Source organism: Anoplophora glabripennis, unplaced genomic scaffold (genome assembly GCF_000390285.2).
Source record: "Anoplophora glabripennis isolate ALB-LARVAE unplaced genomic scaffold, Agla_2.0 scaffold30, whole genome shotgun sequence".
Lineage (NCBI taxonomy): Eukaryota > Metazoa > Arthropoda > Insecta > Coleoptera > Cerambycidae > Anoplophora > Anoplophora glabripennis.
Genome location: NW_019416226.1, coordinates 1621166 through 1648007, shown reverse-complemented (window position 1 = coordinate 1648007; position 26842 = coordinate 1621166). Strand labels below are relative to the sequence as shown.

The window sequence follows — 26842 nt, the reverse complement described above, 5'->3', positions numbered from 1 at the left end:
AAGTCGTCCAAAACGGGGTTATTGTAAGGGGGAAGCTTCATATAGACATAAACTGGATGTAAACGTAAACCTAAACATAAACACAAGCGTAAACATTAGGCGTATACGTAAACGTGCATCTCAATGAAAATATAAGCGTAAACGTAAATGTAAAGGCAAAGCGAAACATAAACATAAGCGTAAACATAAGGATAAACATACAAATAAACGTGAACATAAACACAAGCGGAAACATAAGCGTACACGTGCACCTCAATGTAAACATAAGCGTAAACGTGCATGTAAATATGTACATAAAAGTAAACGTTAACTTAAACATAAACTCAAGCGTAAATAAGCGTACACGTAAATGTGCACCTCAATCTAAACATAAACGTAAATGTAAACGTAAATTTAAACATAAAAATAAGCGTAAACATAAGGATAAACATACAAGTAAACGTAAACCTAAACGTAAACATACGCGTAAGCGTAAACGTAAATGTAAAAGTAAACGCGCACATAAATATAAATGTAAACCTAACACAAGCCTAGACATTATGTGTACACGTAAACGTGCATGTCAATGTAAATATAAGCGTAAATGTAAAGGTAAAGCGAAACGTACACATAAGCGTAAACATAAAGATAAACATACAAGTAAACGTGAACTTAAACGTAAACATACGCGTATGCGTAAATGTAAATGTAATAGTAAACATTTACTGAATGTAAACGTAAAACTAAACATAAACATAAACACAAAGTAAATGTAAGCGTAAACGTACACATAAACGTAAATCTAAACATATACCTAAGCATAAACGTAAACACAAGCGTAAATATAAACATAAATTAAACAGAAAATATATGCCACTCGATTTAAAAAAATATATTGTTACTGACCAAAAACAATTAAACGGAAAATTTAACGACTGTTAAAAATATCTCGAAAAATAAAAATTGGGCTGCCTTGCCGTTTTTCTATATTTATTTGTTTTTGTGTCACGCTCAAGATTTCTGACTTTTGTTTATGCACTGATTAGTGTGGACTTATTTTTGACTGCGAAAAAATATACCATATCTTTTTAAAAAACGACTCAAATTATTTTTAGTACCTAACCAAATGTTTTTATGCCTTGTGCGAGTTCTTTGTGTTACATTCGTTTTTGTATTTTCATTATTTGGTTCGACTATTGTTTAAGAATTTTCTAAATTGTCTTAAACAAAATAAATGAATTTGAATTAACATGACTTCCCTGTATGACATTATTTTTTTTTCGTTTCTCTGTCGAAGTTTAAAAGTAAAATCGATCCAGTTTATTCCTCAGCGTAGCATCTCTTACATTTCTGGTTCTTTGACGACCGTATCGCATACACAATAAGTCAAATCCATATCTTTTGACCAATTGATAGTCACAAATGTCACGCTAGTGATACTTATACGAATTGAACTAGGTAAAGCAAACAAACTAGGAACTTGTACAAACGGCTTCGTCCGACCAAGCGACGTAACCGCAGCCTTAGCACCAGTTAATGACTGTACCCGATCTCTATTCGATTCGGTTCGGCATCAATATTTATGGCGGCTCGAGACTCGCAGATTAAACTTATATCAGCGTCCTATTCCAATATCAAAAGTAATATCTGATACCCGCGTTCTCCCCCCACGGTTCGAGTCAATATCGAGGAGAAGGAAACCGCCATTTTTCGAATCCCCCGGGGGGCCCGAGAAAACCCGCGGTCTGTGTAAGACGGTCGCAAAGCTCAGTCACGTGTCCCCGAGTTCTTCCACGCGCTCGTGAGATTCCCCCGGGGCCGGACGGGCTTAAAGGGCCGTGTTCGGAGGGCATCTCTTTGAGAATTTCCGTTTCCGACGGCGTTAGGCATGCGGCTCGAAGCCTTTCCCTGGCGCCAATTGGGCAACACAATGGTAACTGTTGAAAAGATAAGAATATTTATTTTTGGAGGCGACGGCATGGAATTATTAAAATTTTATACTTTATTTTCGTACAACAAAATCGATACATTTTATTTTATTTATTTAGAAACTGGAAAACAATTGTCTTGACATTTACAATAATAGTTGTTTACTTTTTTTCCGTAGGACAAGTTTGCCGCGTGCTCACGTGTATGCACCAGCTGTGTAGCGTTAGGTTAAGCGGTGTTGTCACGTTGTGATGAAACTCCCCAATATTAATACTCGCTGTATTTTGAAAACTGTTAATCTTTCGCCCCTCTAATATACAATTTTTTTTTCATTTATGATTATCTCATGCTGAAGTAATGACAGTCAAACTTCTTACACCCTGTATTTAAAGACGGAAACACCTTAAATAGCATTTCTTACTTTTTTGAACAATCTGAGTATTTAAAACTTTAAGCATGGAATACTATCGATAATATAAACTTCGACATACCCAATTTTTTTAAGTTAAGAGGTTTCCTGAAGAAAAAAATGATTAATACAAACCTAAGAAATCAAAAAGTTTTCATGAATGGAAATTAATATATTTTTAAATGAGGCTACTAACGAGAAATATTTGTTAATGAAAGTATACTATTTATTTTCAACAATAATAGTTTTCAAAGGTTTTATTTATTAGACATTTCTTGGCTATTGGGGGTTCTGGAGCTGGCCGTAAGTAAAAATTATTGAAGTAACTCTTACTGACATTCAAGACAGAGAATATGTAATAATAATAATAATAAAAACATATTAATTATTCTAAAAATAAAACGCAATGAACAGTTGCCATCGTCGAACGCGAATTGTCTGATTCTCTAAGTAATAAAATCATCCATTTCATTATTATTTAACTTCTTTATTATTTTTAGCTTTCTCTTAACCAAATTATTTCCTATGTTTACACTTTGACTAGGCCTATTGCTTTTGTCCCTATGACATAAATGTAATTAGATTGATTGATTACTTTTTGAATGGCCACTTTCGTGACATTGACAGACATCAAAAAGTCACTTATAAAATATAATAGTATGAAAAAAAAATGTTTTAAACATTTTGTACAATATAAAAAAATAACAGGTGAATAACGTGCGGATAAAATATTCTTTTTCCCAAACTAACGTCACCTATCACTTCCCTGGTGAAATGTCAAAACCAGAATAATATTTCCAATGTAAAAAAAATAACTAAGACATAGAACAGGAAATAACAATCTTGTTTAGTTTTTTTTAACTAAAAAAATATAAACATTTGTACGCAACACAAACTAGTAGCAAGTTTAAGCAATGTATATGCTTACATTACAATTATCTAGTTGTAGAATTAGTTAAACATGTTCCGTTTCTTTTTTTTAGTCATTTACATGCTGTATTTACATTTAAACAGATCCTTATCGTGACTTATACACTCCGAGACTTATTAACCTGTTCTGTTTCGCCAGAAGCCGTTTTCGGAGCTTCGCCTTCGGCCTATAAGAATCCACATTTCGGGGCTCCTCTCTAGGAGAATTCCGGCTTCCGGTTCCGGCAGCGCCGTCCCCTTAATGGACACAGGCTGATTGTTTCGCCCTCCGAAGCCCATTGCCTCGTAAAAGAGGGACGGTTTTTGTCGGGCTCTTCTTTTATGAGCTGCCAGAAACGATGCCGCCGACGCTGTAATTCTTATGTTCGACTTTTTTCGCTCCGGATTGATTGCGCGGCAGCGTCCGAGGGAGAGAAATAGGGCGAATGTGTTTCGGATTTATTACCGGCGACGAGACAATCGAGACCGGTTCGGTTTGTTTATCGCTCACTTGACAACGTTTCCTCTATTTGTATCTACTATCTTCAGTGTAAAACCTGGAAATTTGTTACCCTTTTTATTGTGATGAGATTTATGTGCGAATATGCATTTTGCTTACTTTGATTCTCTTATTTTCAATTGTTTAGAGACTACTTGTCTCTCAAAAGCGAGTTCTGTTCCTGCAGATAAACTATTTCTTTGGCCAAAGTTACTTGAATTTGCTAACTTCGTATTTATTTACTGGGATTTCACCACCAGAATTTATGGTTATCTTTATTTTAGTTAATCTAGACTTCTCAGAACACAATGTTAGCAAATTTATATTTATTTCATTACATAAACAATTTGGATATATCGTACAATTTTGTTTTTTAATTCTTCGATAGCTATTCTTTCTTACTTTCTATGCTACTCATTTGGATTATCGCCTTTGAAGTCATTCTGAATGTGTCTACTTTCAAGTTTTATAGTTCAGGAAAATAAGGAGAAAGTGAGCGAACTTTTTTATTCTAAGATTTTTTTATAGAAAAGTGTAGGTTTTGAATTATAGGTAGAGTATATGATTTTTCGCGATTTTTGAGAAAAAACAGCGAATATCTCAGATGCATTTTTTCGAAAACAAATTTCAAACAAATGTTCAAAATTAACATTTCTACAAACTTGCTCGTATGTGAAACATTTCGATTTTCCCAAAAGTTTTCCCATATATATATTTTTAAATGAAGTACAGATTTAGTGAAAATTAATGTTTTCGTGCCAAATAATGGTCAATTCTTTTTTAAATAACAAAAGTCAATTAGAGGAAAGAAAATTCCGGAAAATTCTTGGAAAATCTGATAAAATTTTTCAAGGTTTGTATATTTATGATCATCAATCTTATCATTTTATAGGTTTTCGAGGGTGTTCATTATTATGGCGCTTTTTAATATTTTTCAGAAAAATTTGTTTTCTTTGATTTTTTTTTGCGACAGCGGTGAAGCAATTTTACATAAGAAATCCAGATATAGTCCATAAATTTTTTTTTAATTAAACTAATGCAAAGAATTTCCGAAATTTTTCCGTGATTTTTGACAGACTGTATTTAGATGAAAAATGGTCGTATCGGGAATTAAAACAAAATCATTTCGAAGCTCTAAGATTCTAGTTTTTAGATCTCGGCCGAAATTTTTTAGGAGCTGCAGTTATCATGCAATTCTAAGAAATAGCGCGACAATTTTTTTCAACTAAGCCATTGCATGGACCAGATAGCTTTTTTATTCAGCTTCAATTTCCTTTTTTTTAAATTTCGATACGACTATTTTTCATCAAAATATCGGACTATTAATGGAAAAGGATCCTTTTGTCTTCAATCATCGATATCTCGGCGACAAATGGTGGCATAGAGAATTGAAGGGCAGTTTCCAAAACTGGAATAAATTTCCTATAACACGCTGCCGCAGCTATTCGCAAAAAAAAATTTCATCATTTACACGAATTTTAAAAAACAGGAAAAAGGTAATTTATGGTTTTTAACGACTAAATTAGAAATATTCATAAAATCAATAACGCTAAACATGACTTTTACGACAGTTACAGACTCGTACAGGTTGATATACCCAGAAGAACACTGTGAAGTTTCATCTCGATCTAGCGAACCGTTTCTTTGTTTCAATCAGTCAAACTTTTGAAAAAAATTAACGGGTCATGTTTTTTGAGCTTAAACACTTCATAATCATGATTAAAATGGGAAAAATTTTCGATACGAATATTTTTTACCTAAATACAGTATGTTAAAAATCATGGAAAAATTTTCGAAATTCTTTTGACCATTTAATTTTTTGCATTATTGTATAAATTAATAAAATAAATTATATTGACATAATTATTTTATTAAACTTCTGCAGCTCCAGAAAATTCCTGTCTTATTGTCATCAAATTTAAATTTTCACTATATCACAAATTTCAAAGAAAACAGATTTTTCTACAAAATATTAAAAAGCTCATAATTAATTCATAATGAACACCCTCGAAAACCTATAATATGATACGTTTAATGCTCATAGATATTTTAAACTCGGAAACTCAATAAAATTTTCCAAGAATTTTCCGCAATTTTCATTTCTCCAAATAATTATTTTGTCTGCAAAATATTAATTTCAACATAATACGTACTTCATTAAAAAATATTGGGAAAATCGAAATTTTCATAGGAGCAATTTTGTAGGAATTTTAATTTAGAACAACTTTTATTATTATTATTTTATTATTTATATATTATTTTTTTCGAAAAATTGCATATTCATTGAGATATTGGCAGTTGTTGGTCAAAAACGCGAAAAATGATATGTTTATATCTCAAAATGCTGTACCTATGTTGCTGATGGTTGGATGTGTGGCATATGTTTTCTAACGTCAAAACCTGCACTTTTCTATAAAAAAAATCTCTGAGTAAAAAGTTCGCTTATTCCCTCTTTTTATGTCTAACTCTCCTGGACTATTACGGCCATTTGATTTTCTTGATTTAGCTAAATTAAAAGATCCTGACTTTCGTAATGTTTTGAGTTTTCGAAAAAATGTTAATTTCGCAACGTGCCTCTTGTGTCTCCCACTACGCCACTGGTGCCATCACAACAAGGCCATGCTCAGCCTCACACGCTATGCGTTTTCTATTTACTGTTAGTCTTCATTGTTAGTTTGTCTTTCATATAAAAGCCATGGCAATTTGTTAGGTAAATATGTTCTTATTTCACCTGTATGAGCCTGTACAAATATGGCGTGTTAAAATAAACCATTACTTAGTTCGATTTAAATAAGTACAAAGTAAATAGCTGTTAGATGACTTACACGGTGCGTCATCGTATCCGCAATACTGCAGAGTCAGCAAAATGGGATAGTAAGTTGACTGTTGGTAGTTTTCGAAGGAATTTCCATTATGGTTTATTTTGAATTTCAGGGGCAACAGTCAGCGATTGCATTATCTCGAGCGTAAGCGTAACGGTTTGTCACTGTTCATTGTAAACGAATCATTAATATTGGTGACATTAAGATTTAGGGATTTTTAGTTGACAGTGGCAACAGTGCAGTGTTGGTTGCCTAAGCTCGACGATCACGTGGATTGTAAACATATGAAGGCTCTGTATAAGCACGCCATTACTATTTTTAAAAGTAAATCGTCAAAATTTGCCATAACCCATTTACAAAATTACAGCGAACGAGTGAGCAATTACGCCCACATGCTTACTCGCTAAAATACGCGCCTAATTCTCTCGTGTTTTTTTTTTCGGGCGGTTCCTAATTCGTAAGGAAAACCGTGCGTTTTAAAATATTTTGTTCGTCCGTGTTAGCGCCCGCCCGTTAAGTGAATAATACTCAGTCTTAACGAGGAGGGTACACACGGTTAGGCAAACACGGGAGTAATGTTGTTAGTCACCGTATATTTTAACGCGATTGTTCGCGACCGGGTCTCAAAGCCGGACCGCTAATTGTCTTAATTCGTTGGGCTCATCGTGGGCCCCTCCGCGTTCGGGGTCCGTAAACAATGTTAGGATTGTTTGTAGGCGCTAAAATGGATGTTTCTGGGTCCCGGCCGGGAGATCCTCGGATTGATTTACCTTTCTAATAGTCGAGATTAGGCGTTCCGCCTCGCGAGATAGATTTCCATTTCCGTGGCGTGCCTACGCATTCCAATCTTATACAAGGAGATTCAAAAATTTACTGACCGCCATATTGTGCAAAACCATACTTATCGTATCAACTTCGACGTCACCTGTTACATGGGTGTTGTATAATAATGAAAACGTAATATTGACAGTTGGTAGAAGGAAGCGCAAAAACAAACGCTTAGGTGGGGAATTCTGGAAGGAAGCCTAGATAGTGGAAGTGAGGAGAGCGCAGAGTGAAAAGTAAGACGATCGGTGTACGGTGAAAATACATAAGTAGTAAAATTAAAGTGTTTAACCCGTATTAATTAGCAGGTAATATTCTCTAAGTACTTTGTTGTTAATTGTTCTATGTAATCTTATGATTGTGATGGTTATAGATGTTTCATGATAGTAATTCTTTGTATGTGTAGCCTCCATTGCTTTATGCTCAAAGGCATATATTTTTCTAAGGTAAAATTGTTACAATTATTATTAACGATTGCTCATTNGTGCACCTCAATCTAAACATAAACGTAAATGTAAACGTAAATTTAAACATAAAAATAAGCGTAAACATAAGGATAAACATACAAGTAAACGTAAACCTAAACGTAAACATACGCGTAAGCGTAAACGTAAATGTAAAAGTAAACGCGCACATAAATATAAATGTAAACCTAACACAAGCCTAGACATTATGTGTACACGTAAACGTGCATGTCAATGTAAATATAAGCGTAAATGTAAAGGTAAAGCGAAACGTACACATAAGCGTAAACATAAAGATAAACATACAAGTAAATGTGAACTTAAACGTAAACATACGCGTATGCGTAAATGTAAATGTAATAGTAAACATTTACTGAATGTAAACGTAAAACTAAACATAAACATAAACACAAAGTAAATGTAAGCGTAAACGTACACATAAACGTAAATCTAAACATATACCTAAGCATAAACGTAAACACAAGCGTAAATATAAACATAAATTAAACAGAAAATATATGCCACTCGATTTAAAAAAATATATTGTTACTGACCAAAAACAATTAAACGGAAAATTTAACGAAACTGTTAAAAAGATCTCGAAAAATAAAAATTGACCTGCCTTGCCGTTTTTTTAATTTATTTGTTTTTGTGTCACGCTCAAGATTTCTGACTTGTTTATGCACTGACTAGTGTGGACTTATTTTTGACTGCAAAAAAATATACCATATCTTTTTAAAAAACGACTCAAATTATTTTTAGTACCTAACCAAATGTTTTTATGCCTTGTGCGAGTTCTTTGTGTTACATTCGTTTTTGTATTTTCATTATTTGGTTCGACTATTGTTTAAGAATTTTCTAAATTGTCTTAAACAAAATAAATGAATTTGAATTAACATGACTTCCCTGTATGACATTATTTTTTTTTCGTTTCTCTGTCGAAGTTTAAAAGTAAAATCGATCCAGTTTATTCCTCAGCGTAGCATCTCTTACATTTCTGGTTCTTTGACGACCGTATCGCATACACAATAAGTCAAATCCATGTCTTTTGACCAATTGATAGTCACAAATGTCACGCTAGTGATACTTATACGAATTGAACTAGGTAAAGCAAACAAACTAGGAACTTGTACAAACGGCTTCGTCCGACCAAGCGACGTAACCGCAGCCTTAGCACCAGTTAATGACTGTACCCGATCTCTATTCGATTCGGTTCGGCATCAATATTTATGGCGGCTCGAGACTCGCAGATTAAACTTATATCAGCGTCCTATTCCAATATCAAAAGTAATATCTGATACCCGCGTTCTCCCCCCACGGTTCGAGTCAATATCGAGGAGAAGGAAACCGCCATTTTTCGAATCCCCCGGGGGGCCCGAGAAAACCCGCGGTCTGTGTAAGACGGTCGCAAAGCTCAGTCACGTGTCCCCGAGTTCTTCCACGCGCTCGTGAGATTCCCCCGGGGCCGGACGGGCTTAAAGGGCCGTGTTCGGAGGGCATCTCTTTGAGAATTTCCGTTTCCGACGGCGTTAGGCATGCGGCTCGAAGCATTTCTCTGGCGCCAATTGAGCAACTGTTAAAAAGATAAGAATATTTATTTTTGAAGGCTACGGCATGGAATTATTAAAATTTTATACTTTATTTTCGTACAACAAAATTGTTACATTTTATTTTATTTATTTAGAAACTGGAAAACAATTGTCTTGAAATTTACAACAATAGTTGTTTACATTTTTTCCGTAGGACAAGTCTGCCGCGTGCTCACGTGTATGCACCAGCTGTGTAGCGTTAGGTTAAGCGGTGTTGTCACGTTGTGATGAAACTCCCCAATATTAATACTCGCTGTATTTTGAAAACTGTTAATCTTACGTCCCTCTAATATACAACTTTTTTTTCATTTATGATGCTGAAGTAATAACAGTCAAACTTCTTACACCCTGTATTTAAAGACGGAAACACCTTAAATAGCATTTCTTACTTTTTTGAACAATCTGAGTATTTAAAACTTTAAGCATGGAATACTATCGATAATATAAACTTCGACATACCCAATTTTTTTAAGTTAAGAGGTTTCCTGAAGAAAAAAATGATTAATACAAACCTAAGAAATCAAAAAGTTTTCATGAATGGAAATTAATATATTTTTAAATGAGGCTACTAACGAGAAATATTTGTTAATGAAAGTATACTATTTATTTTCAACAATAATAGTTTTCAAAGGTTTTATTTATTAGACATTTCTTGGCTATTGGGGGTTCTGGAGCTGGCCGTAAGTAAAAATTATTGAAGTAACTCTGACTGACATTCAAGACAGATAATATGTAATAATAATAATAAAAACATATTAATTACTCTAAAAATAAAACGCAATGAACAGTTGCTATCGTCGATCGCGAATTGTCTGATTCTCTAAGTAATAAAATCATCCATTTCATTATTATTTAACTTCTTTATTATTTTTAGCTTTCTCTTAACCAAATTATTTCCTATGTTTACACTTTGACTAGGCCTATTGCTTTTGTCCCTATGACATAAATGTAATTAGATTGATTGATTACTTTTTGAATGGCCACTTTCGTGACATTGACAGACATCAAAAAGTCACTTATAAAATATAATAGTATGAAAAAAAAATGTTTTAAACATTTTGTACAATATAAAAAAATAACAGGTGAATAACGTGCGGATAAAATATTCTTTTTCCCAAACTAACGTCACCTATCACTTCCCTGGTGAAATTTCAAAACCAGAACAATATTTCCAATGTAAAAAAATAACTAAGACATAGAACAGGAAATAACAATCTTGTTTAGTTTTTTTTTTACTAAAAAATATAAACATTTGTACGCAACACAAACTAGTAGCAAGTTTAAGCAATGTATATGCTTACATTACAATTATCTAGTTGTAGAATTAGTTAAACATGTTCCGTTTCTTTTTTTTAGTCATTTACATGTTGTATTTACATTTAAACAGATCCTTATCGTGACTTATACACTCCGAGACTTATTAACCTGTTCTGTTTCGCCAGAAGCCGTTTTCGGAGCTTCGCCTTCGGCCTATAAGAATCCACATTTCGGGGCTCCTCTCTAGGAGAATTCCGGCTTCCGGTTCCGGCAGCGCCGTCCCCTTAATGGACACAGGCTGATTGTTTCGCCCTCCGAAGCCCATTGCCTCGTAAAAGAGGGACGGTTTTTGTCGGGCTCTTCTTTTATGAGCTGCCAGAAACGATGCCGCCGACGCTGTAATTCTTATGTTCGACTTTTTTCGCTCCGGATTGATTGCGCGGCAGCGTCCGAGGGAGAGAAATAGGGCGAATGTGTTTCGGATTTATTACCGGCGACGAGACAATCGAGACCGGTTCGGTTTCTTTATCGCTCACTTGACAACGTTTCGTCTATTTGTATATACTATCTTCAGTGGAAAACCTGGAAATTTGTTACCCTTTTTATTGTGATGAGATTTATGTGCGAATATGCATTTTGCTTACTTTTATTCTCTTATTTTCAATTGTTTAGAGACTACTTGTCTCTCAAAAGCGAGTTCTGTTCCTGCAGATAAACTATTTCTTTGGCCAAAGTTACTTGAATTTGCTAACTTCGTATTTATTTACTGGGATTTCACCACCAGAATTTATGGTTATCTTTATTTTAGTTAATCTAGACTTCTCAGAACACAATGTTAGCAAATTTATATTTATTTCATTACATAAACAATTTGGATATATCGTACAATTTTGTTTTTTAATTCTTCGATAGCTATTCTTTCTTACTTTCTATGCTACTCATTTGGATTATCGCCTTTGAAGTCATTCTGAATGTGTCTACTTTCGAGTTTTATAGTTCAGGAAAATAAGGAGAAAGTGAGCGAACTTTTTTATTCTAAGAATTTTTTTATAGAAAAGTGTAGGTTTTGAATTATAGGTAGAGTATATGATTTTTCGCGATTTTTGAAAAAAAACAGCGAATATCAGATGCATTTTTTCGAAAACAAATTTCAAACAAATGTTCAAAATTAACATTTCTACAAACTTGCTCGTATGTGAAACATTTCGATTTTCCCAAAAGTTTTCCCATATATATATTTTTAAATGAAGTACAGATTTAGTGAAAATTAATGTTTTCGTGCCAAATAATGGTCAATTCTTTTTTAAATAACAAAAGTCAATTAGAGGAAAGAAAATTCCGGAAAATTCTTGGAAAATCTGATACAATTTTTCAAGGTTTGTATATTTATGATCATCAATCTTATCATTTTATAGGTTTTCGAGGGTGTTCATTATTATGGCGCTTTTTAATATTTTTCAGAAAAATTTGTTTTCTTTGATTTTTTTTTGCGACAGCGGTGAAGCAATTTTACATAAGAAATCCAGATATAGTCCATAATTTTTTTTTAATTAAACTAATGCAAAGAATTTCCGAAATTTTTCCGTGATTTTTGACAGACTGTATTTAGGTGAAAAATGGTCGTATCGAGAATTAAAACAAAATCATTTCGAAGCTCTAAGATTCTAGTTTTTAATTCTAAGAAATAGCGCGACAATTTTTTTCAACTAAGCCATTGCATGGACCAGATAGCTTGTTTATTCAGCTTCAATTTCCTTTTTTTTTAATTTCGATACGACTATTTTTTATCAAAATATCGGAATATTAATGGAAAAAGATCCTTTTGTCTTCAATCATCGATATCTCGGCGACAAATGGTCGTATAGAGAATTGAAGGGCAGTTTCCAAAACTGGAATAAATATTATAACATGCTGCCGCAGCTATTCGCAAAAAAAAAATTCATCATTTACACGAATTTTAAAAAACAGGAAAAAGGTAATTTATGGTTTTTAACGACTAAATTAGAAATATTCATAAAATGAATAATGCTAAACATGACTTTTACGACAGTTACAGACTCGTACAGTTCGATATACCCAGAAGAAAACTAAAGTTTTATCTCGATCTAGCGAACCGTTTCTTTGTTTCAAACTTTTGAAAAAATTTAACGGGTCATGTTTTTTGAGCTTAAACACTTCATAATCATGATTAAAATGGGGAAAAAAATTTTTTTTTAGGTTTTCTTACATTTTTACCGCAAAAAAAAACTGATAAATTTTTTTTGTAGCGCTATTTCTTAGAATTCCATGATAACCGTAGCTCCTAAAAAATTTTGACCAAAAGATCTAAAACCTAGAAGCTTAGAGCTTCAAAATACTTTTTTAAATTCCCGATACAAATATTTTTTACCTAAATACAGTATGTCAAAAATCACGGAAAAATTTTCGAAATTTTTTTGACCATTTAATTTTTTGCATTATTGTATAAATTAATAAAATAAATTATATTGACATAATTATTTTATTAAACTTCTACAGCTCCAGAAAATTCCTGTCTTATTGTCATCAAATTTAAATTTTCACTATATCACAAATTTCAAAGAAAACAGATTTTTCTACAAAATATTAAAAAGCTCATAATTAATTCATAATGAACACCCTCGAAAACCTATAAAATGATACGTTTAATGCTCATAGATATTTTAAACTCGGAAACTCAATAAAATTTTCCAAGAATTTTCCGCAATTTTCATTTCTCCAAATAATTATTTTGTCTGCAAAATATTAATTTCAACATAATACGTACTTCATTAAAAAATATTGGGAAAATCGAAATTTTCATAGGAGCAATTTTGTAGGAATTTTAATTTTGAACAACTTTTATATATTATTTTTTTCGAAAAATTGCATATTCATTGAGATATTGGCAGTTGTTGGTCAAAAACGCGAAAAATGATATGTTTATATCTCAAAATGCTGTACCTATATTGCTGATGGTTGGATGTGTGGCATATGTTTTCTAACGTCAAAACCTGCACTTTTCTATAAAAAAAATCTCTGAGTAAAAAGTTCGCTTATTCCCTCTTTTTATGTCTAACTCTCCTGGACTATTACGGCCATTTGATTTTCTTGATTTAGCTAAATTAAAAGATCCTGACTTTCGTAATGTTTTGAGTTTTCGAAAAAATGTTAATTTCGCAACGTGCCTCTTGTGTCTCCCACTACGCCACTGGTGCCATCACAACAAGGCCATGCTCAGCCTCACACGCTATGCGTTTTCTATTTACTGTTAGTCTTCATTGTTAGTTTGTCTTTCATATAAAAGCCATGGCAATTTGTTAGGTAAATACGTTCTTATTTCACCTGTATGAGCCTTTACAAATATGGCGTGTTAAAATAAACCATTACTTAGTTCGATTTAAATAAGTACAAAGTAAATAGCTGTTAGATGACTTACACGGTGCGTCATCGTATCCGCAATACTGCAGAGTCAGCAAAATGGGATAGTAAGTTGACTGTTGGTAGTTTTCGAAGGAATTTCCATTATGGTTTATTTTGAATTTCAGGGGCAACAGTCAGCGATTGCATTATCTCGAGCGTAAGCGTAACGGTTTGTCACTGTTCATTGTAAACGAATCATTAATATTGGTGACATTAAGATTTAGGGATTTTTAGTTGACAGTGGCAACAGTGCAGTGTTGGTTGCCTAAGCTCGACGATCACGTGGATTGTAAACATATGAAGGCTCTGTATAAGCACGCCATTACTATTTTTAAAAGTAAATCGTCAAAATTTGCCATAACCCATTTACAAAATTACAGCGAACGAGTGAGCAATTACGCCCACATGCTTACTCGCTAAAATACGCGCCTAATTCTCTCGTGTTTTTTTTTCCGGCGGTTCCTAATTCGTAAGGAAAACCGTGCGTTTTAAAATATTTTGTTCGTCCGTGTTAGCGCCCGCCCGTTAAGTGAATAATACTCAGTCTTAACGAGGAGGGTACACACGGTTAGGCAAACACGGGAGTAATGTTGTTAGTCACCGTATATTTTAACGCGATTGTTCGCGACCGGGTCTCAAAGCCGGACCGCTAATTGTCTTAATTCGTTGGGCTCATCGTGGGCCCCTCCGCGTTCGGGGTCCGTAAACAATGTTAGGATTGTTTGTAGGCGCTAAAATGGATGTTTCTGGGTCCCGGCCGGGAGATCCTCGGATTGATTTACCTTTCTAATAGTCGAGATTAGGCGTTCCGCCTCGCGAGATAGATTTCCATTTCCGTGGCGTGCCTACGCATTCCAATCTTATACAAGGAGATTCAAAAATTTACTGACCGCCATATTGTGCAAAACCATACTTATCGTATCAACTTCGACGTCAGCTGTTACGTTGGTGTTGTATAATAATGAAAACGTAATATTGACAGTTGGTAGAAGGAAGCGCAAAAACAAACGCTTAGGTGGGGAATTCTGGAAGGAAGCCTAGATAGTGGAGGTGAGGAGAGCGCAGAGTGAAAAGTAAGACGATCGGTGTACGGTGAAAATACATAAGTAGTAAAATTAAAGTGTTTAACCCGTATTAATTAGCAGGTAATATTCTCTAAGTACTTTGTTGTTAATTGTTCTATGTAATCTTATGATTGTGATGGTTATAGATGTTTCATGATAGTAATTCTTTGTATGTGTAGCCTCCATTGCTTTATGCTCAAAGGCATATATTTTTCTAAGGTAAAATTGTTACAATTATTATTAACGATTGCTCATTATTTATTACATGTTAAAATATGTATATTTTGTCGTGACTGCCCGGATATTGTAATAACAACTCCTTTGTTTCACATTTAACTTGTTTTGTCATGATTACGTTGTTCGAAAAACAAGTAATAAAGCATTCCTTGTGCTCACGTTATGTCATACGCATATAAGAGCCTTGTTGAATTTACTAACATTTTCGCCCGTGAGGAACGAATCTGGAAAAAAAAAGAATAATTAAATACAAAAAAGAATTGCTAAAACAGATCTTCCGAAATATCAACTCAGCTGGATTGCCGCCCGTATCGGACTCCAGTACCTTCCGGCCCTATCGGCTAACTAACACTGAACCTCTTCAGTTTTACTTGGAAGTGTGTATGTCTAATTCGAGTGAGGTGATATTTAGTGACACATTAAATGAGTCGGGCGTTAATTATAATTAGCAAAGGATCCTAATTTATGCCTTTTGTTAGCGGTTGTTTTGTATTTATATTTGGGTAGTTAGAGCCACGATCGTGGGTTTCTCTGCCATGCTCTTTCCCCATAGGAGCTCTAGGTGAGCCTGGCACTCTCATTTTATGTTAAACGGTTGTTAATGTTTTTATTGTTCATTCTATTTGTTTAATTGTGTTTAATGTTTAATTTGAAGATTGTTGTACGTAAATAATAAAGTTAGGTGTATTTACTCTGCTTTTGTTTTATAAAATTGAACCCTACTTCCCCTCTTTAAAGTTAGTAGCCAGCGCCTTTCGGTCGATTAAAAATAGATACATACAACGTAGGTATTCCTTATGACGATCACATATTTTTGGCCACAACTACGTTTATATTTTATTCGACCGAACCCGGGGTTGTTATACTACAATATAGTACTCTCTTTTTAATTACAAAGGATCAAGCCATAATTTTTTTTTTCGTGGAAAAATTAGGAATGAAACACGAATTTAAAATAAATACAGTCCATAGAATATGTGGAGATAGAATTCCAAGAACAGAACCGAAGAAACACGCCTTTGTATCTGCAAAACACAGTATGCACTGCAAGCTGCTACGGTGAACGCCACGCCGCCAATGTCTTTCTACCTCGGGTGCCGAACACGGTTAATTCTAAGAAAGTGTATTCTAAGTATCTTCTTAGAATTCTTCTCCACAAATATCGTACGGACTGTCTGTATAATTTTCTAATAAAAAACTTGTTGGGGGTTGCTGATTTCACTGTAGAAGTGTGAATAATGTTGATCAACTTTGCAATGTAAAATGGAAAATATATTACATACAATGGTCATCAATCTGACTACTATTTAATTACATTCCCCAGAGACCCAACCTTGGGCCGTTGTTGTTTTTATTGTTTATAAACGACTTGTCTTTTATAATAGAAAGTTACTATACAGGATGTTAGAAGTTTGACTACCTTAATTTTAACAGACGATAGAATATATTAAAATAAGCAAAACAAACCTTGTATGGCATGGGTTCTAAACTCAACCATTTCCGAGAAAAAAATTATCAAAATCTGCAACTGATGTACAAAAGTTCGATTAATTAAGGAATATTGACATAACTGCGTGCAAGGAATACCATAAAATACAATGTTTATCGCTTTTGTGAACCTCTTTATGCTTAATTCTAAAAAATAATTAGCGTTGTAATAAATTTAAAATTCGATAAAATTCATGTCAACAATGTGATAACGGCGCGATGGTACTAAGCTGTCCAGCAATACGCAATTCAGTTGGTATCTGGAATTGGACCGTGTCTGAGTGTTTTTTACGTACCACTATTTCCTTTTCAAGAGGTGTTTTTCAGCGAGTGCGCGAAAATTGGATTCGAAGGTGTCGTGCGTGCATCGGCGTGCTTTTTGGTAAGTCCCTAAATTATTTTTAGTACGTATGCTTATTCGGACAACGTGAATCTACGGGTACTTTAATTACATATTTTTCAAATCCATAATTTGATTAAAAGTTAAGTTCCTGTTTTAAGAGATTAATAATTACTAAAATTTAAGCACTACACTATCTTCGAACTCCAAAATCGATACATTTTATTTTATTTATTTAAAAACTGGATATTAATTGTCTTGAAATTTACTAAATGTTTCACAATAATAGTTGTTTACATTTTTTCCGTAGGACAAGTCTGCCGCGTGCACACGTGGTATGCACCAGCTGTGTAGCGTTAGGTTAAGCGCTGTTGTCACGTTGTGATGAAACTCCCCAATATTAATACTCGCTGTACTTTGAAAATTGTTAATCTTATGCCCCTGCAATATACAACTTTTTTGTTCATTTATGATTACTCTATCTTATGCTGAAGTAATGGCAGTCAAACTTCTTAGACCCTGTATATTTGTTGCTGACGATCTTAAGTCGTTCATGAAAATTAATTAACATGAATGCCTCCTAATTCAACAAATGTAAATTCAAATATTTTATTCAAGCCTCTTTTATTTGCAACATTTTTTGATTTCCGGTAAGTATATGTAATTGTCAATAACTCGGCAACGACAATGTCCAATAGCCGCCTTCGGGAGCTTATTATACATGAATTGGAGAGTAATTTCTGAAAGTTTAACTAATTTTTATAAAATAACAAATTATTTTAAGAAACATAGATTTTTGTCATTTATTCATCCACGTTGTTTTGCGCTTTCGACTGACCCTTTCCACCTTAACCTTTAAAACTTGCGTGAAGGGATTCGACACGTTGCATTGCATAGAAACAGAGACATAGAATTTCTCAGAGCATATTCTAAGAAAAATTTATCACTACCCAATTTCATACTATGACCACTTCTTCTCGCAATAAGTACCCCCTTAGAAAACATTATTAATCTAAATATGAATTATTAAAGTATCTTCGAAAATTTTGAATAATTTTTCATGTTTAAAAAAAAAATAAAAAAATATGCAGTTTGTTCTTTATATTTATACTTAGTACATATATTATAATAAATTATGTATTGAAATATACCTAAAAATTGATTCAAAACTATGATCTCTTATTCCAAAAATATTTTCTAACAAAGAAATTGCAAAATATGTGCTGCAAAAAAGAAGAAAAAAGTTTAGAAATACTATGAAAATAAGCATTTTGAAACCTTTGGTATACTCAAGTGGTCATATTTATGAATTATATTTAATATAACAAAATAGTAAGTAATAAATTCTTCAATTAAATAGAGTAATTTAAAATTTTAAAATACATTAAAAATAATTACAAGATTCGGTTAGTTTGCACCCAAAACTCAATTTATCACTACCCAAACATGGTATCACCGCCCCATAGAATATGCACTGGAATTTCTATAGAACAATAAAGCAATTTCCAAAACGATACGATGTTTTCAAATTTGGATTGCTATTTTATTGTTTACATGCGTCAAATCGAGCTACTCACCCCAATTATCGTATTCAGCTCTGTCATGGTAACCTGTTTCGCCCTCTCCACGGCAGTGGCGACCTGCTGCTGGTGCTCCTGCGACAAGAAGGGCAGGATCTGCGCGATGATGGCGTTCAGTCTCTTCGCAATTTCAGTCTGAAACAAGGAAAAAACCTCAATAAACACCGCTCGTTCTGAAACAACCCCTTCCCCGTCCGGATCGGTGGGGGACGAGAGGGGATTAACGTCGGAGGAATGTCAACACTCGCGTCCACGTCGCCCGCGCCTGCATAGAAAAATAAACACATCCGGGCGCTGTTGTAACTTTTTTCGTGCCCCCAGCTTTTGCTGACGAGTGTTTGCGTAGCCCTGTGCAAACGTCGAGCGCCCCGTCTGTTTGTTTTTCCAACCCGGCGGTAGGCAGGATCTGCATCCGCGATGCGCCTCCAACCCCCCTTGATTGACAACGGTGTTCACCGTACGGCTAATTAGACGGGGGTCCGACTAATTCCGAAAAATACGGGAGGTGGGTTTAAAAACGGGTACGAAATTTTAGTGTGGCAGGGAAAACGCGTTCGAACGCGGGCCTCTATCCTATGAAAATGGAATAAAGCAGTGACGGCTCGTTAGAGGAGGCTGGGGAGGTTAAGCCTCCTCTGCAGTTTTTGATAGTATTCCAAAAATTTTCTTTTAGTTTTTTTTTATTTTACATCATATAATTAATATTATTTAAGAAATTTTCATACAAATCTATTTTCATATGCAACTAATTAGTATCTCGAGTACATAAATATACGATTTTTAAATGATCACTATTTTTCGCGCCCTCCGAATTCGCATTATAGTCGCTGGTAGCTAACTTTCTCAAGCCTCCAGCCTTTATCAGTGTTCTATATGCTGCAAGACCTTGAAATAGTGCCACGATGTCTACATTCGAGCTTAACCAGTCGAGCACGGAGGCTTGTTGCCACCTTCCATCTCTTTTTAACGAGCGAACCTTTCAATATGGCCCTTCTTCTCTACCACCTCTGGTAACTGGTGTTTATGTGAAGTTTTTCTTAAGAATTTTTGTGAGACGATCATAATTAATTAGTAAAACAATAATTTACATTTTACTCTGGTACATATTTAGCTTTATTAAAATAAAATGAGAGCGGAAAACGAACATAACCTCAACAACTTCGTTAGTTGCATGGACATTGTAGATTATTTATTATTAAAAGGATTTAGTACTCAGAGTTATGATGAAAAGCTCATAATTTAACAGAAATCGAGACCAACACCGTCTTTAGTTGCAGTGGGAGAAAAACAAAATAGGGGATTTAACGATAATAATTATAGAAAAACTGCATCAATTATTAGAAATAAATTATACCGCCGGCAATGTTTATTTTTCACTAATGATAATAATTTATCAGTTTGGAGCAGGGTGGGTTTTAACAATTTAAAAAATTTAACGAGAGGCCTCGAAAGACACGAAAAATTGCAAGAACATATTTCATCGCGTATTAAATTTGAAATGTTTGGTAAACAGAATATTTTAAACGCTTTAGATTCCGCTTAAAAACGGAAACACAACATTATAATGAGAAGGTTCGTGAAAATAGAGATGTTTTAAATAGACTAATCGATGTAGTAATATTTTTATCGTCTCAATAAATTTGTTTTCGCGGACATGATGAAAAAGTGGATTCTGCTAATCGAGGGAACTTTAAAGAGTTAATAAATTTATTAAAAACATACGATTCAAAATTGCAGAATTTCTTAGATAATGCCACTGTTTTTTTCGGGAACCTCTAAAACCATTGAAAACTATTTCATTGAGAGTACCTATTAGTTCAATTATCAAAAGTAAAATTTATGACGAATTAAATAATTGTGAATTTTTCTCCTGACAAGTTAATGAAACCACAGATGTTATCTGTAAGTCCCAATTATAGGTGATTTTTAAATACGCAATGCATGGAGAAGTTGTTGAAAGATTTGTTGGATTTTTTGACATAACAAGTGGAAGAGTTGCAGATAGTTATTTAAATTTGGAAATTTTGACAAAAAATAACAAAATAATGCAACACAGGATTCCAAGTAATGCTCCCACTGGTTGGAATTTTTCTTCTAGAGCTATTTTTACGGTCAAAATTTATAGAAAGAAACTTATTGAGGCTTTTGATTTCATATCGGATAGTGAGGATTTTTGAAATAATCAACAAACCTTAGGATCCGCTTATGGATTAAAACAATTGTTGTTGGACAAAAATTTATTTATTTTTTCTTGAAAACTTTTACAATGATTTCTGAATAAACCGATGTTGTATACCAAATTTTGCAGAATAAATTAACTGACGTAACATTTTCTAAAAAGAGAATTAATTCACTTTTATCAAAATTAAAAGAATTCCGTAATAAATGAGATACATTTCAACACGTATGCAATTTTCTTAGAAGACATTGACGAAACCTTGACGATGACCCGCCCTCAAAGAAAAAAAAGACAAGTTTAAAGTTTTTTATTTCAAGCCTCCTCGTCCAAATATACCACGATTCGCCACTGGAATAAAGTAAGGTAACTTAGCTTACAACTCAATCTTTATTCTTAATAAAGATTTATAATACTTCCGTGATACTTCTTGCTCGAGTATCTGACGTCGTCGCCTGGAGCCCGAGCCCTACGTCCTCCCTTCACACGCCCCTGGCAGAAGACTTCGGCGTCATATTTCACGACGAAGGCCGTCGAGAGAGATTTAGCCGTTACGGCGAGGAGGGACGCGCCTCCGCCGGGATATTGTGTCAACTTTTTAAGGTCTCGTATCAGCGCTCTCGCATCGGGAGCCCTCCCAGGGGGAATGTCGTACACGCCAGAAGTTATTTCGGCCGGGAATTTTAAAATATGCCGGATGAAACGACGTATTGCTTCGGGGATTCCTCGGTTTTTTCATCGGGAACGGATTCGATTTGTGACGCGTGTCAAGATTTGAATCAAGTGCAACAGTGACGGTGCCCAGTGCTCGGCCTGCTATGATTTTTTTGAGGGGTGATTTTTTTGTTAAAATGTAATGGGAATTTGTTTTGAATATTTTATTTAAGAAAACTGTTAAAATTATAGAAAAATGTAGCCAAAATTTTGACATTTACATCTGTCAAAAACACATGGGGGTTCTGGGAATCAACTTCAGTGGTGAAAACGTACCCTGAAGACTTTTGTGACGAACTTGATCCACTGTAATAGTGTAACATAGGAATTTCAATTTGCAATTTTTGGGGCAAGGAAATAATGCCTGTGAATTGGTTTGAATTTGATTAAAATTGAATTAAGATGAATATACACAAGAAAAATATTTTCTTCTTTCAAGAAAATTATTTATTTAAATACTTTATATTTCTACCCAGAAATTTAAAGTATTTAAAATAAATATTTGATACGGTTAAACGCATTCTATTCTTAATTTTATGACCTACATAGATTTTAAAGAAATTAGAATCATGTTTGTTTGTATGTATGTATGTATGTCGGAGGGGTGGTGGAATTGTCTTCCACCACGGCACTTAGGCCTTATTAGGCCCCTTGTACACCCTCCTTCATTACCCGAGTACTTTTCTTCAAACCATCTTATTTACTACACGGATGGCTTGGTGGCAAAGTCTCGTACAGTTTATGTATGATAACATGGTCTTGAGTTACAGAGATTTCTTGCTCTTCTCTCATTACCATTTATCGGGGACCACACGCGTGCGGCAAATGTTGGGCGACCCAGGTCTCTGGTAGGCTGCCACAGCCACGTCCCCGTGCCTGCCTTAGGTCACCCATCCAAATTCCGGCCCACGTCCGTGATGCTTGACTCGGCAGATCGAAATCCGCCGGCCAACACACTCGGCTAGGCGGTCCCCTAAACATGTTTGTATATTAATGTATCGTTTGTTTACTACAAAATTGAATAGTTTTGGTCAAATGATTGTGTATACTTATTTTAAGAATATATTTGGATATAAATATTTCTCAGTAATAAAAAATATTTTGTTTCAAACTCACAACACCTAGTACAACAGCTAGGATCGTTCGTAAGTTTAACCAACCAGAAAAGGTCAGTTTGAGACTTATTGATGGTCCTCATCATTGTCATTAGAACGATCCAGTTGCTTTAGTGTCGTTACTCACAAAGAGATGTGTATACACATAGCGTAAGTGGCTCGATCTATAGCGCTACTTTCCACCTACGCCATTCTGTGACCTGCTACAATTTTCTTTCAAGAAAACATGTTTGATTATAATATGCTACATTTGTCTTGAATAATTCCATTCCATTTGAATAGAATAAAATAACATTTACGGCAAATAATTCCATTTAAAATTATCTGCTCATTTGATCCAAATACTTTATTTTCAGTGTAGTCATATTAGTGAAGCAATTAATCTAATTAAATTAATAAGCAATAGATATGAGACTTTGTTGTTCTAGACAAAAAAAGTCTTTTTCATTAACTGAAGTGTCCTAGAGAATAAAATTAAAATGTTAACATTTTCAGTTTTCGAAAACAATTTAATTAATATTATTTGTATATAATATTGATCTGTTTTAATGCAATCGACTGTATAAAATGCAATAAAAGGTAATGAACGTTACAATAATTATGGATGATCAGGGTCGACGTTCAATCGCTCCTCTTGATTCCCACTTTCCAATTACGTGCGCTCTTGGAACGACATTTTGGTCGTTCCTAGAATGATATAAATCTGTCATCGGACTGGGCTTTTGCTTTCAGTTACCTCACACCTTTGGAAGGTGCGTTTGGTGGTCACCGAGTTATTTCTACGAATTTCGGGTTGATGTCCTAAAATCTATTTTCTTGGCAGCGATTTCCTGCGAACGCTCTGTCATCCACATATGATTCTATGTGTTCGGAGCGGTTGTAGACTTTGTGGACAGCTATGACAGCGGAATTCGAAAGATCGGTAAAAAATTTTGTTCAGCACCAATGCTGTGTGTCGATATCCTCGGACATGTTTTGCTTTATGTGAGTTCTTTTGGAACTTTTTAAGACTCTATGGGAGATTTTTAGGCATGGATTGGAAACATGGGTAAAAAGCAATAATGCCTTGAGAGTATTTAGAAATGGGGTTTTAAAAGTCATTGTATTTTACAGCCATCATATAGCGAAATTTCAAATTTTATGTTACCTAAGGCTAAAAGACGCGCTAGTTGTTTTGAAGATTTTTCAGTTTCCTGACGTGAGTGTTCAAATATTTAGCGAACAGTGTGCGAAAAACAGTTCCCCGCAAGACGGTATAATCCCCCGGAAGATAAACAGGCAGTGGCTGAATTCAAACACCATTATCATATCATTTATATGCAAAACGTCGTGTTAATCGCAGTTGCAAAATGAGGTATCATGAGGCACACTTCCACCCCATTCCCCGGCAGACAACTCAAATATTCCGGCAATCTGGTGTAATCGTTATATTATCCCCGCAGCGAGAGCCGCCGAGAGACGGGACTGGAACATCGCAAGTTGAGTTGTTTGTAGATAAACGAGCCACATTTTCATCACGGATAATACTGAGGGTAAACAGTGGGCCGTTAGTTTTGTTAGTTCAGCAACTCAAATAATTTACCCAATAGAACTGCAGCCGGTAGTTTGTTCGGGGCCGTGGGGGAGAGGGGTTGCTTTGACGAGAGAGACACAATGTGTACCGACCACGGAGTGTCAATATTTGGCCATATAGAAAGACGGCTGGTATTAGGAACGCCAGCTACGCGACCGAGGCGGCTGTTTGTCTTATTCTTTTATACGTTACGTGGCCTTGTATACGTCGTCGTTCGGGATGTTCTATTTGTTCAAGGACCTGGCTTGAACGGCGAACGAGGTGGATTCTGTTTTTACGAAAAGGGAATTTGATTGCGACGACTTATTTAGCAGAATAAAATGTAGCTTGGCGCCGAACGTGGGGCTTATTAATTTTTAAAATCTTTAATCGCATATTTTGCAAAATAAGATAAAAATGCAATTTTTATAGCTAGTGAACAATAGAAATGAACAGTGTCAGCGGCAAGTTGTGCCGGTTCGCAAAAAAAAGGAAAGAGAAAGAGAAAGCAAAAGAAATAAGGATTTTATCTGAGCTACGAAATGCTATTTTGTCTACTTGAGTGCAAAAAATTTAGAGGGGCACAGAACATAAAAAAGCCGATTTTTTCCTATGGTCCTTGGGCTTATCGTCTTTTGTTTTTGCAATACATACAAGGCGTCAGAGGTGATTTTATAAAATAAAAATTTAGCCATATCTTTTCCTAAAGATAAAATAGGGTGTAACTTTAAATAGGTAGCCATTTTTTTAGGGGCAATAATATGTGCTCTCTAGAGTGGGTACTAATCTGAAATGTTTTTTTTAATCAAATCGATTTTTAAATTGCACCTAAATTCTTGCTTACGCCGTCATTGGGCAGCATAAACCCGGCCACTTAGGATTAGCGTAGTAAGTTGTATCATCAATAATTATCAGCGTTGCCAGTTACTACCACGGAATCTACCTAATGGATGAAGGAAATGTAAACTAACTAATTTACGTGTTATTTTAAAGTCACCAAACATCAAACAAATGTTTGATGTCAATATAGACCAACCGACAAGTATTAAAAAAACATTCTTTTGTTTAAAAAAAAGTATTTTTTTACATTATTTATTAACTATGTAATACCTATTCTGTGTAATTTATGTTTTAAAATATGTAATTATGTTTGTGCTGTTTTAGAAAACGTACATAAATAATAAAAGTACTTACTAGTTTGATTGATACGATTTTTTTTTTCATCTCATGTTTGAAAAACAACTGAATTACTATTTTCAGTGTCAACTCTGTCCTCTGACATCGATATTGAATTATACTACGGACACTAACTAGACAGGAATACATTTAGGAAAGCTAAAACAGGTATAGCCTTTCCAATATCAATTGAAGAACCAAGAAGTAGAAGTTGAAAGTATGTACCACGTTCGGTCGCTGATTCGGCATTGAAATATTTTAAAAAAATGTTTTCATATTTATTTAGCTATATCCATATACAGGTGTGGTCGAACTAAACGTGGTGGTGGTAGAAATGTATACGCCCAGTTGAAGAATGGGAGCGCGGGCAAACGAAATATAAACAAAGCTGCATTGGGCCACTGGGCAATAAATCTCAGCTGTTACAAGTGGTTGACAAATTGCCCAGCAGTGCAGGAATTTGGTGTGATTCAGGTAATTGTAGTTTATTATAGGTACCTCCTATTAGTCATTCATATTGCAATTGTGAAAGGGAGAAATATTATTACAACATGGCATTTTGGAGACCTTTTGCAACGGAACAAAACGAAATTTACCATCAATATAATAAAATAATTAAAATAAGATGTTAGTCAAATGAACATATAACAGAAATTTTCTAGTCACTAAATTTTATTGCCAGGCGCTTTTTTGCATGTTCAACTGACTTTGGAAAGACTATACTATTAAAAAGTTATAAATTATAAAATTATACACAAAATACAAAATAAGTAATAGATAAAAATATTTAATCGCAGAACAAGCTCAATATACTTATGTTAACTTTATTTATTATTTACCTGCAATCAAACAATCAACGGTACATGCACAGTTTAAATTTAAGCAGAATCCGATCTTAATTCATGGAAAGCAACAGAGAGGCTAGCCCCCTGCTAAGGCCGTATGAATCTAACGTGGGGAAACCGTAGTGAATCAAACTGTGTGGCATATTTGTTTTTGTAAGATAAAAAGAATTCTCAGTAATAAAACATACACATTGATAATTATTATTCGTTTAGAAATTAACAATTTTTCACTTCCGCAGATCACCGAGTACAGTAACTTCCTCCGCAAACATCCCCTGTTGTCTTGGTCGGCGTTTCGACGCCGCCGACGCACCCAAACTCCGGGGTAATTGAACCGCTTGTTAAAGGGTGGCGGAGCGCCGCTTCCATAATTAAGCTTTTATAAACACGCTTCGGCGTCCCGGAGTTTGCTCTGCGAATATCGGGATTTAACAGCGCCTTTTAATAGCTCCG

At 34.5% G+C, this 26842-nt stretch overlaps 1 protein-coding gene across 1 annotated transcript in view; it reads right to left on the bottom strand.

Moving 5' to 3' along the window:
• Positions 1-26842, bottom strand: part of LOC108913147 (transducin-like enhancer protein 4) — a 369612-nt gene that overhangs the window by 146537 nt on the left and 196233 nt on the right. Inside the window, exon 5 of the mRNA XM_018718638.2 lies at positions 18809-18946. Coding sequence (XP_018574154.1) covers positions 18809-18946 — 138 coding nt within the window. The remainder of the gene's footprint in view (positions 1-18808; positions 18947-26842) is intronic.